We start from the raw sequence: 12,862 nt of genomic DNA on the forward strand, positions 1-12,862 counted from the left end.
AACAGATTTTCGGAAAAGGGAACTTCTAAAGGAAATGTGCTGTAAGGATGTTCATGGGCTTCACTATTTGTAAAGCTGAAGTACGCAGTTCATTTGTGTTTGTACTTCTGCTTACGCTTTTCACAGGACGTTTCAAAAACCCTCAAGAGCCCGCACAGATCTGGAATAATATATGCTCAATTACTCAACAGCACTGAGCTCATGGGTTACAGCCAGACACAGGGGCTGGCTGAGCTTGGCTTGCTCACAGCAGCCTGGCCCTGCCTAACACAGCTCTCAGAGCAAACTATTGTGGGTTGTTCATCCAGGAAACGCCGTCTGTCCGTGTGAACTCAAACCTGGGGATGGCTCTTGTGAAGTGAGGCTACTTTGGAACACACGCAGATAGAACGACAGCAGAAGTTAATTGCTTGGGATTGACACTCACAGTTCTGTTCTCAGCTCTCAAATATTCCAGCTGTCTTACAGAGAGAAGCCCTTTACAAAGTCTTCATATTTCCGTAACATATTCCCATTTTTCTGTCTTCTTTCACTCCCTGCATTGCTATTGCTCTTACAGACCACACACCACTTCATCACGGTCTCTTTTTCTTTCCCCTTTCTGATTATCTGTCTTCTAAGACAGAGCGTTGCTCCACCCAAAGGGAACCTACCTGCCATTCTTCTTGCCCAGAAAAGGCAGACAATTACAGTCCCTCTTTTACACTTGGCATCACGGCAAAACAAGACTAATACTTATTTTAAAATGACTGGTCCTTTGTTCATAAATCTTGTCCAGAAAGTCTTGCTCATCTTGCACAGGCACACCATTGTAGGAAGTGCATACTAAATTCACTTTTTTGATCATTTAACTTTGGCTCCAGCTCAAGGAGTTTCAGATTCATAACAAGAGCCCTGTTTCCAATATTGATTTTTGGCATGGGAAAATGCTAATTTATCAAAGGTCCGAAAGAGCAATGATTTTTCCAGCCCAGCTACAAAATTTTACCTACCTACAAGGAGAGATTTTTCATCGGTGTGACACATGAGCAAGCAGAGGAAGCCCATTAGTTACAAGCCAAGTTTGGCTCTGGTCACTGAGCACGCCTCCGTGCCCATGAGCTGCAGCCACAAGAACTCCCAAGCAGGAGCAATACATGCTTCAGTGCAATAATGCTGTTCATCTTAACGTAGACACCGATCTTTCTCAGGATGCCAGTCATGAAGGCAGCCCTGGACACAGGGATCTCTGTGCTCTTTGCATGGCTTGCATCACTCTGCAGAAAGGCAGCGGGTTGTGGGGCAGTGATGACCCAACCCTTCTGGGCTCTTTGTATGGTTCCTCACATCCATGAGCCGCGGGCTGAGCTATCTGAGACACCGGTTTTCTGTGCTCAACAACGAAGATGTAAAATCAACAGAATTGGATGAGCTGCCAGGGATGTGAGCAGGCCACAAAGACTTTGATATTTTGCAGAAGCTCAGAATAAAAATCAGCTGCCGCTGCTGCCAAGTGCACGTTACTGGTTTTGTTTAAAAAACATCCTCCAAGAACAAATACAACCAAACAAAGCTGCCTCGTCCTCCTGCACTTCTGCTCTGAGGAATGCAGGTTGTTTCACTGGCTGTCCATCCGCCATATGTTTTCAAGCTCACTCGATTATTCGCTCCAGTATTTTATTCCTTTCCATTTCAGAAGAGGAACAGCTGCACAGATGCTTTATAAATAAACTACATAATTTTTTGGAAAAGGTTTTTTGTTTATTTTTTTTTAAGCTACTACGAACTCCCACTTCCATCCTTTGCTGTACTCTGTTGAAGTTAGTCAAGTTCACCTGCAGCTTGGCTTTGTGTGATGAGCTCAGCTGCAAACAGCAGCGATGCTGCAGCCATGAGCAACAAACTGCATGGGCTGATCTTATGTTCACTGTAGATACTTTCTAATTTTAGATCCCATTTTAGATCCCAGATTGACTTAGGTATCAGAAATAAACTTGATAGATGGTCCGACCTCTGCAATGCAGCCAATGAGTAACCTTGCACGTAGTTTCAAACACCAGCACCAGCAGGACCAGGAGGGCAGCAGGCTCGTGCTCCACACTTAGCACCACCAGAAAAATGCTTTCCCCACAGCTGGCAAACAACCTGTCTGCTGCAAACAGGGGCAGAGCCAAATCACTGACTGAGTTTTGCAGGCAGCTGCTTTCATGAGAATATGAATACTGTTACTGATGCATTATGGACAACCCCTGGGCTGGGGTCAGTCTACTTGAAGCCACGGTTTGAACATCTCTCTGCCACCTGGGAGGATCCACTTCCAGAGCAGGTTTGGGCCAGCAAGGTCTGGCAGGCTGGAAGAGATAGGCTCTGCCTTATGCTAAATCAATTTAGAGCAGCACTGGAGTCTTAAGGGAAATGGCCAGCCTCAGCAGCTGGTATGTGGTGAGGCAGAAGGCAATTTAATAAGGAAAATGACAACCCATAAAGAAAAGCAACCCCAGCATACACAGCTCACAATGTCAAAACACTGCCTTGGCACGTGGAAAGCTCCTACCTCCCCTAGCAAGTCATGGGTTGGCTAAATATAAGAAACTTGTCCCTACACATGCATGGAGGAGGAGCTATAAATTTTCTTAAAGTCATTTATCTGAGAGACAAAAGTAAATTTCTTAACATTCAGCAGTGCTGGAAAATGGTCCTATGATTTACAGCCTTAGAGATCCTAAAAAGAACTCTTTGGGCCTTTTCCATTAAGATTTTGAAATGTGCATTACAGCCAGTGGGAAACTGCTTCATTCCCAAGCCATGCCCTCAGTCTCGCAATCTGTGAAGACGACTCATTATGATGCATGTGGTGCCATGGGCATGCACGGCATTTTTCTGATAAACAGAAGATGCAGCATCTGCCTTTAGAAGCTCAGGTGAGTCCAGCTGTTCATGTGAGGGGAAGGCAGCGTTCAGCAAGTCTGCCAGGATAGATTTCAATCCCTGCCCCAGAGCAAATGTTCCTCATCACCCAGTGAATTCAGCACTGATACTCACCTGGGATGCTGGAAAGCTTTTGATGGAAGGATACTTAGGAGATAAGTGTCATTACTGTCTAACAATTTGTGACATTGTTCACAATACTTCAGAACTTTTCAAGTCATGTTACTCTGTAAAGTGTCTGTGATTCAGTTGTGCTTAGCTCTGCATCATGTGTTTCTGATAACACACATCATAGCATGCACCAGCGTTAGCCTTATCGTAACAGATGTCTACACACCACACGCTTGTTGTGAGAGGCAAACAGGAATCTTCATATTGACTTTGCTAAGTCACTCATACCCTCTCCTATTGTGTCATTAATATATACACTAACATCTACCTGCCTGCCTTTTTGGACACCTGAGCAGCAAAGGTACCCAAATAAACAAACAGCTGTACCACCTCTACACGAGGAAACTGAGAATGCACATAGAAATTAGGGACATGTGAACAGAAATGGTCAATTCAATATCACTGTTCCACTGCACACATATGACAACACCACCAGCCCTGTACCTGAAAACCTGCCTCTGAAAACAAGGGATTTTGGTTTTCTGCTATAGTCCCTTGTAACTTAGAGCTTGTAAACAAACAGGGTATCAACTTTTTTTATTCCTGGAGTGGTGAAGGACACAAAACTTAAAGCACAATAATTTTCTCTTTGATTCTTGTATATAATGCATAAATGGCAACCTATATGGGGTTGAGTGGGAGAGAGAAGCATCTCCCACTGACGTTGAAAACTCTCCACACATCTTTCAATTCTCAGGCGCTGACTCTCTATCTCAAATGCACTATCCAACAAGAAAACAACCCTCTCCAGAGGCATAAAATTAAATCCAAGGATCCCCAGACCCTTCATGCTCTCTCATATGTCAGACTGGTCCCTTGCCAGGTGCATGATAGGCCCATTCCCTATGCCTACTTCCTATACCCTGCATTTCTTTCATGGCAGTGGATATGCAATAGGTGGTGTAGACCTCTGCAATCAACATCAACAGAAGTGAAAGAATTAGCTGTAAAATGACTTACGGAGTAGCCTCTTCCTGAAAGCGATTGAGCAGAACTCTGTGGGAGGAAACAATATGCCACAGTAAGTAATGCAAGAGATTCCGTGTAATGTAAGATCAGATCATTTTGTGATTCCCTCCCCCAGCCCAGTGTTACTTAGGGGAAAACTTCACAAGCAGAGCACCTCCAATTCTCTCCTGACATCCTGTGTGCTGCCACGGGAGCGACAGCAAAAGAGCATTTCCAGGGGAGGGTTCCAGAGCTATTTCAGACATGGGTTTCATAAGCTATAGAGGTGCTTCAGCAGCACCTTCTAACTGAGGTAAAGGCTCTCAGTGTGGGATACATCTTGATAGAAACAGAGACTCAAGGATGCACTGCAGTATTTGTTTAAGCTGTCCCTCTTCAGGAGGCAACGACCACCTCCTCGCAGCACATGGGTGTACAGATGTCCCCTGGCTCAGGCAGCACATTTTGCCTCTCCAGCTCCAGCTCTGCCACGTAACCACACAGCCCACTTCCATTCCCTTCTATGAATTCATGAGCCTGCAGCCTTCATCGCCGCAGTATTACCATATGACAGCTCTATCTGAAACAATAGCACCGAAGCACTAATTTATCATCTCTCAGAGCTTTAATAAGCATTCTGTCCCTTTTGAATAAGTTAAATTATATTGTTTCTGCTTCTGCTTTTCATTCCAGCTCCTTCTGCTCCTTTCTCTACCACATCCTTACCTCTTTCACACGCTGCCAAATCACTCGGTGCTTTTCCTTTCTATTATACCACCTCCAGCCGCTTGGCTCTCCTTCCCCTCACTACAGCCCAAGGCCACTGAGCTGCTGCTTGTTGCTGGCAGTGGCCTCCTTGAAGCAGCAAAATGAATTCCACCTCTATCTGCAGCTGCTGCTCTATGCCTTCTTTTTGGAAATTAAAAAGGAGCCTGGAACAGCGCGGCATGTGACACAGAGGGAACAGCAGCACATGACCCAGCAAGCACTCTGCAGGCCCATTTCCAAGCGTGATTTATAATCACGACGCCCTTGCTACGTGACTTTATTAAACCAGATTCAGGGAGTCTCAGCAGTCCCATTTCAAAGACTGACATTGCAGTGGGTACCAAAGGCTGAACACTGACGCACTGCAGGCGGACTTCAAAGATTGCTTCTCTTCCTGCAGCAGCACCACATGTTACTGTGGTACTCAACAACCAAAACAGCACAGCACCCCCAAAAAGATTGATGCAAACTGACCGTGGGCTACTACAAACACCTGCAACTCCCCATCTGCACAACGGGACCCTCCTCGCTGCCATTCTCAGAGCCCTGCATGGCACAAAGGTCTCCGGAGACCTCTGCTCTGTGAGAAAACAGCAGCTCCAAGATGCCAGTAACAGATCCTATATGGGGGCAAACCTTTGGCCTTTTGTGTATCGCACATGGATTTGGCCTCTGCCTTCAAGCCGTAAAAAAGCTACAGAGGTATTTATAAAACCTCTTCCATCTAAGCTGCCCAGAAACTGCTACAGATGAATGAAATAAAGGGAAGAAACAATTCTTTCTTTTTGAGAACCTAAAGGGAACCTATCACTCCTTCTAAATACAGAAAATAAAATGATGGCTGCTCTGCCGCTCGCCCCGAGCACACAGACGGGAGAGGTGGGAGGTGGAAAGCAGGATGGACGGTGCTTCCTCCTCTGCCCCTCACTCAGCTCGCTTCTAACAGACCAACAGAGTCTAATAAATTGGAAATAATAACCCAAACCAGAAACAGCAGGTTTCATTCAAAGCTTCTCCCTAGGGAGACAGCCCCTCGGAGCAGCCTTGCTGTAAAGCAGCTCTTTTCAATCTCAGAGACTTGCGGACTCCCCAAATACTTTCCAGGCACAGAGCAGACCCCTGCCTGGCAGACCCAGGCACACCAACCACAGAGTCGCATTACTGAGATAACAGCCCAGCATCCCAGGCTGCCCAAGAGCCCCAGGAATCTGCAAGGCCGACGATTTAAAACCACCCAGCAGAAAAGAACAAACAATTGCTGAATAAAGGGTTACATCAGAAATAATTAAAACGGGATGGCAATTTACGCTGGCATTTCTCACATCTAAGGACCGCTTTCTCCCTTGCAAGTCTTAACATTGCATTTCCTGGAAATCAAGGGGAAAAAGTTGTTTTTGTTTTTCCTCCCTCAAAACTTGTATTATGCGTATAAAGTTAGAAGCTGGTGAATACTTTGGATTCAACTTGTAAAATTCTTTCCAACAATTAGAGCTGTTTGCACGCATTTTTCTGCACATCTAACAAACCGCCGTTGCCTTCTTGGTTAGCTGGGAATGCTGGGGGCTCTTTTGGAGGATCCATACCAGACTGCCACATGGAGAAGCTCTGAAGGCACCAGCGAACATCAGCTATGAGTGCCAGAGCAGAACAGTTTGCATGCAACTGCGGCGGATGTTCCTAAAGAGAATATCTTTTGGGGTTGATATAAACATAGCTCAATCCATATGTCTCAATATCCACATCAAATAAGAGGGAAAAATGATCAATGGTAGCTGCAAATGTAAGAAATCTTAGTGGAGGTTTTAACTTGGCCTCTACCCAAGCTGGGAGAGACCTGTGGTGGTGAATGTGGGCCTGTCTGGCAGGAGCAGTTACTGGGCAGCCTGCAGCTGCAGCCTCGTGTGGCTGCTGCCATGCCAGCACTGGTGGCCTTTGTGCCTCTCTCTGCACTGCCCATAATACCTGGAGCTTCCAAGGGAGCCTGGTACTAGTTAGGGGCATAATGAGGCTGGTCTGTGCATTTAATGATGTCTAAGTGGAACTACAGTGCCAGGTGGCATTTGTGCATAAAGACAAATGGCTTATAACATTTTGCAGATGATGTGCTCTTTTGCAGCTAAAGATTTTTAGTTCTTTTTAAGCCCAAGGTTAAAAACAAAACCAGACAGCACAGACAAGACATTTCAGTTATGTCACAGAGTGAATTATTTCTACTCTGGGATAGCTCTCCTGTTAATTACATTGGTTGTAAAAAAAAATATGCACCTTTCTGGCAGCAAAGTCAAAATCCCACTGTATTCTAGCACAGTATGTGGATGGGCAGCCACTGTCCATCGTTTCCCAAAGGTTCGCAGATGACAGCTCACCAGTGGGGATCTCCAGGCTCCATTTTAATGACTTGGATGTAGGACTAAAAGGTATTTTGAGCAAGTTTGCTGATGATACACAGCTGGGAAGAGCTGCTGACTCCACCAAGAGTGGAGAGACCTTGCGGAGAAATTTAGACAATTAGAGCTGGGCAATCACCAACAGCACAAAGTTTTATGCTGTCAGTCTCATGAAGAGTGGCTGAGGGAGCTGGTACTATTTAGTATGGTAAAGAGGAGGCTCAAGGCAGAGCTTAACTGCACTCTCCTCCAAAAGGAGGCTGTAGTGAGGTCGGGGTCAGCCACCTTCCTCAGATAACAGGGAAAGTACAAGAGGTAATAGCCTTAAGTCACACCAGGGAAAGGTCTCTTTTCTCTTGTGACAGCAATAGGACATGAGGGAATGGCATGAAGCTGTGATAAGAGAGGGTAAGGCCAGATATCTGGACAAGGTTCTTCACCACAGGGTGGCTGGGTACTGGCACAGGCTCCCTTGAGCCGTGGGTGCAGCTCTAAGCTGCCCAAGCTCAAGAAGAGTCTGGAGAATGCTCTCAGTCCTGTGGTTTGATTCTTGGGTACTTCTGCACAGAGCCATGAGTTGCACTCAACCCTTAGAGATCCCTTCTAACTCGAGATACTCTGAGATTCTATGACATATTGCCATTCCAGGCCTTCCAAAGAGCTCCTTCAGGGTACCACCCTCTGCAGCATCCCTGCGCTCAGCTTTTCCTGGTCTGAATCACATTGAGCTCTTCCGTCCCATCACACCCTGCCCAGAACTGAGACCAGGCTTCCCACACATCTCATCATTTCTAAAGAGGATAAATGTGGACCTGCAGTGCCACCGTGGTCCGATTCTCACTTCAGTGGATCTTTTGATCATGTTTCTGGCAAGGTACTTCAGCCTTAGGCGCACGTAATGGACCTACAGCTTTGTGCCCTGCTGCAGCTTTAATCCCATTGCCCCAGGAGGGGAAGCGTGGTACAGAAAGTAGGAGGGAAAGGGGGAGATAGTGACTGATGGCACAGAAAGAAAAGCAGATCACAGCAAACTGTTTGAATTAGAAACCACAGAAATTATTTTGTATTCATCTACCAGAGAGAGAATTGTATATCTAGTCTATACAATATGCTAGGAGCTTATCAAAGAACGTTCAGAGAGAGGAAAATCTCTCAATTCCCTAAAAGACTGCTGTCTGTTAATACATTTAAAGAAAAACAAACAAACATACAAAGATAGGATGACGGAAAACCTGAACAGATAGCCTGGGGGATGGGAGATGAGAGGAAAAAGCTCTGAACAACTTAGTAGCAGGGCTTGCTTTTTTTTTTCTTTTTCCTTTTCTTTTTTTGTTCAACTGAAGTCAATCCCTTGAAAAGGAGAGTTTTGACTCTTAAGTGGCCAGCACCTCTTGCAACATATTTCCTAATCAGCGAGTATTTACGGTCGATATTTTATATTTCCAATTTCCCCCTAAGGGCTCGTGAGAAAGCAGCACACCTGCCAACCTTTTCAGCTGGGCCAATAATTGCCAATTTGCTCTTTGCCTTAGTATATCACTCAATTTAGCCCTGGCTGTGCCCTGCATACATCCTCATTCATCTCTGTGCCCCCATGACAATTAGAGTGTTAGCTTCAGCTAACTAGGGCAACTATTCTACTAGGGTTGGAAGACAATTATTAGTCTATTTTCCCATCTTGTGGCAACAAAATTGAGAATCCATGACAATTATATTCAGCAATTCTGCACTCTGCCGCCTGCTCCCCCTCCTCGCCCCCACCTTCCGAATATTTCAAATTATCACAGCTCTACTACCACATTCAAATTTTCCATGTTCACAGGGAGTGAGGCTTCTATTTAAATGATAATGAGGGACGATCCATTCAATTTAGTGAGGGAGAAAATCCATTAAAAAGCAGGCAGTTCTTAAGCTGATGGGTCAAGGAAAAGATAAAACCCTTTTTTTTTTAAAGCCATTATACAAGGCTTTTTTTTTTTTGGATTTTTGGACTACTCAGGACATCAGAAAGGACTAGGACAATTATGGAACACGGGGAAAGCCAAAACAAAATGCCCAAGCCTTCCACTTTTACTTGGGTCAACACAACAAAATAGCAGTATGGCTTATCTGGCTCTTAATTCTCTGGTAACTTCCAATTACCGCACTATGAAAGACAGCAGAGGAAAATCCCATTCTGGAACAGGGCTGTTGACTCCGTGCTGGTTGTAGAGGACTTGAGAGTACACGAGTAGCAGGGATGTCAGCTTAGTAGCAGGTTTTAAGGGAATTTCACATCAACACTGGGAACACAAACAAGCGGCCGATTCCCACCCCCTGTTCCCCGCACCATCGTCTATCAGCTGTGCAGACCCGGGTTAAAACTTGTCTGCAATCCTGCTCAGAAGTTTCGTCATCCCAAGGACGAGATCAGCCCCAACAAATCACACCTCTGCAGCCAAAGATGACTTCACCAGATGATAATAAGCATTTTTTCCCGGTGACCCATAATAAATGGCACTCAGCGTAACGTCTGGAAAGAAGGGACTGCGGAGCACAGTTGCTGTTTTGCCCTGAAGTTGCAGCGCTGTCCCCTCGTGTAAGTTGCACTGTGTCAAAGCGGCAGCAGAACGCTCTCATTCTGCAGCTGGCGGCGGTGTGAGCGTGCCCGCGTGTGCAAGACACAATCAATCACTGGCTTTGGTTTTCTTTAGAGTGCAATTACTTCACGACAGACCAGGCCACCTCTTGACTTCACGGTCCATTAGAGACTAATGACATGCATTAATGTAAATAAAGAACAACTTACTGGCATCCCATTGAACAAGTCACCTCGAGAAACAAATCACACAGAGGAGCTAAAGCTGTTCATAATAGCACCTTCCCAATGGAGCCCACAGTGCGGCGCGGGGAGGACTGCCGTGCTCCGAAGGTGGCAGTGCTGAGCGTGCAAACCGGCACTTTCAGACACAAATTTCCCACCACACCTGCTGCGTGCTGCCCTGCAGCAGCCAAACCTGCTGCCTCCCACCTCATTTACCACATTGTTCACCCAAGTTAATGGGGACAGGGATGGGAGGGAAAGGCAGCATGAAAACCAGTCCTGAAGGCCAAATGCACGAAGGAACAGCAGGAGAGCCACTCGGCGAAGAGCAATAATGAGCCCAGGTGCCTCCTGGCACTGCACATCCATCTGCAAGGAGTGCAGCCACACCACCGCAAATGCATCCTAAGAGCTCCATGTGTAACCCCTAAGCACGAGGAGTACCGCCCTGCCTTCCCTGCCCAGCCCTCCTGCCCAGCTGTTTCCCCACACTCAGTGCCATGCAGAAAGCCTTGCACCACTTCAACTGCCCACCACTCACAGAAGACACTTGCTGGGTTACACAGCTTCAGAGCAGCACACGGACCAGGGTCACAGCACAGACCCTGTGCAAACTGAGTCTCTGCAGCACGGCATCCTCTGCTCACCCTTCCCTGCCCCCTTGTACCAACAACCTGCTGCTTTGTTCCTTGGCACACACATGGGGAAAACCACCCGACTGCACCCGTGGGACTTTCTGACAGTCACTAAATAGACTACAGAACATTTACTGGTATGCAAGGAAGCGTTGTACATAATTAAAGCTAAATTGCACTCGTCACATAATGAACGAAGAGCATTCTGCGATTCATGAACCTTACTTTTCAAACTGTTTAATTACTAATTTGAAAAATTCCCATTTGCAATGGGCCATCGGGTCACGAGAGCGACTCCAGCAAAGCTCAGAAGTGTGTCCTGGCTTCCAGGCACTGCCCAGACATCCCCATTAACCGAGAAGAAAAAGAGCACCTATTTCCCACTGAATTTCACTGGCTGATTAACTGCCTTTGATGGTTTGATGGGAATTAGGCACTCATGCCACTCCTACAGGCGCTGCCCGTGACTCTGGGGGCAAAGGGAAAAGAGGAAGAACAGCAAGTGCATTGGCTTAACAAGGAGAGGCTCCAGGACTGCTTAACGCTTTGACCTGTGCTCATAGTGGGGTCTCTTCACCTTATTCCTCTCCCAGGCCCCCACGTTGCCATGCTGCCAGGCACTGCGCTCATACACCTGTCAAGAGCGGCCATGGGGAGGGGATGGAGAAGATCACATTGATGTAGACCTACAAGCACAATGGGGACTGCTGCTGCCCGCCAGCCACACTGAAGGTGTCCCTCAGGGGGTGATATGCCCCAGGCCCCCCCCGTCTGCCCCCAGGAGAAGGGGCTGGCACTGCTGGGCATGGCTCACAGGATGGGGCTGCGTTGCTCCTCCTCCCGCTGCGGGGGCTGTTTACAGTCCCCATTCACACTCCAAACATGTAGAGAGAATTTTCCCCCGTCACATTTCCCTGTCAGAGCTGTCAAGCTGAATCCCGCTTTAATCTGCCAAAAGCACTTTTCTGCTGACATTTTTAATAAATACTTTCAGCTTTTAAACACATTTGTGGGAGCCATTTTTCCCCCTTTTTCTCCCTTCTCCTCCTATAGAATGGGCTCTGAAAGCCTTAATAGCAAATACATTACACTTATCAAAGGCTTCCCCCCCCCTTCCCTTTGCATCCTGAAGCGGAGGTAGTGTTTTCAATTTTAAAGCTAAATTAACTGTCCAATTGAATTTAGCTGGTGTGAGCCGTTTTCTGTGACAGGTTTTAGTTATGAAGCATATTTTACATTAATAGAACTCAACATGAAAACCACTCGCTCTGGGATTTCTGTGGCTTGCCATTGAAATGGCAAATTTAATATTTCAGACATGCTCGTGCCAGCGTTTGATTATTGTTCTTCATTTAAATCTCTCCTAACGGGAAAGGTCCTAATTAGTAAAAAATCATGTTTTAATGAAGGCGAAATGCTAATTGCTAACACAAAAAGCCTTCATATAAAATTATCCCAGCACTGCCATTGATTTCTCGGTGACTCAAAAGCCCATTTGTGTGTTTACACACGAAGGCACCGTTTGCTTTTGTTTTATCATAACATTTCACTCAACGTACCATCAAATTTCCTGAGAGAATGACAGCTCTCCCCCCAGAACCTCCCATATCTTGGAGGCAGGAGGCGTAAAATTAGACGAACTGACTTCGCACCCAAACTACGCAATTACGTGCAGGAGCTAAAACCAAAAATACTGTAAAAAGCTTTTTAACGCAACTTGGTGGAGAAAACACAACAAAACATCGAGCCGCTTTCCCCTGAGGAATAACAATTCCATTTTGTTTTCCCATCTCTGATCTTTCGCTTATCATATTATTTGCACCGTGATTATAGTGTTTGCGAGGCAGCTCAACCACTTATGCCATAACACTCAATCATGACATAGAAAAAAAAGTTATTACACAGTGACCTCTGGATGCCAACATTTGTTCAGCAAGATTTATGAAAAGCCGTGTCAGCAGCGGGAATTGCTGCAGCCAAGCGGTGCTTTCTCCTGAACGGTACTTACATCACTGAGGCGGTCCCTGGAGCTGCTCCGCTGAGAGCTTGTGGCCTCCCTGATGCTGTCCTCCTCGCTATTTCTGCCACTTCTGCTTGTGGGGACCTTCATCTAGAGGGAGAAGAAGGAGGGGGAAAAAGGAGATTTTCAAGCACTGCCACCGGTTCCCGAGGTCACCGACGGCACTTCGCAGAGTGTCGCTCCTATGCCCATGGCACCGCGGAGGGGATGCTTCCCAGCTCAC

At 46.4% G+C, this 12,862-nt stretch overlaps 1 protein-coding gene across 43 annotated transcripts in view; it reads right to left on the bottom strand.

The window, feature by feature from the left end:
* The window catches only part of FBRSL1 (fibrosin like 1), a 385,537-nt gene that overhangs the window by 219,555 nt on the left and 153,120 nt on the right, over nt 1–12,862 (bottom strand). For 31 of the 43 annotated variants that reach the window (XM_085509342.1, XM_085509340.1, XM_085509369.1 and 28 more), the window contains 2 exons: nt 12,628–12,729; nt 4,039–4,074 (listed from right to left, as the gene is read on the bottom strand). The exons of 2 other annotated variants lie outside the window; for them this stretch is intronic. In XM_085509342.1, coding sequence (XP_085365468.1) covers nt 4,039–4,074; nt 12,628–12,729 — 138 coding nt within the window. Of the gene's footprint in view, nt 1–4,038; nt 4,075–12,627; nt 12,730–12,862 lie in introns of those variants that run through there. 10 more of the 43 variants (XM_085509341.1, XM_085509339.1, XM_085509368.1 and 7 more) reach the window with 3 other exon arrangements.

This window comes from Coturnix japonica, chromosome 9, assembly GCF_054131305.1.
Source record: "Coturnix japonica strain WE chromosome 9, WE-NBRP24, whole genome shotgun sequence".
Classification (NCBI taxonomy): domain Eukaryota; kingdom Metazoa; phylum Chordata; class Aves; order Galliformes; family Phasianidae; genus Coturnix; species Coturnix japonica.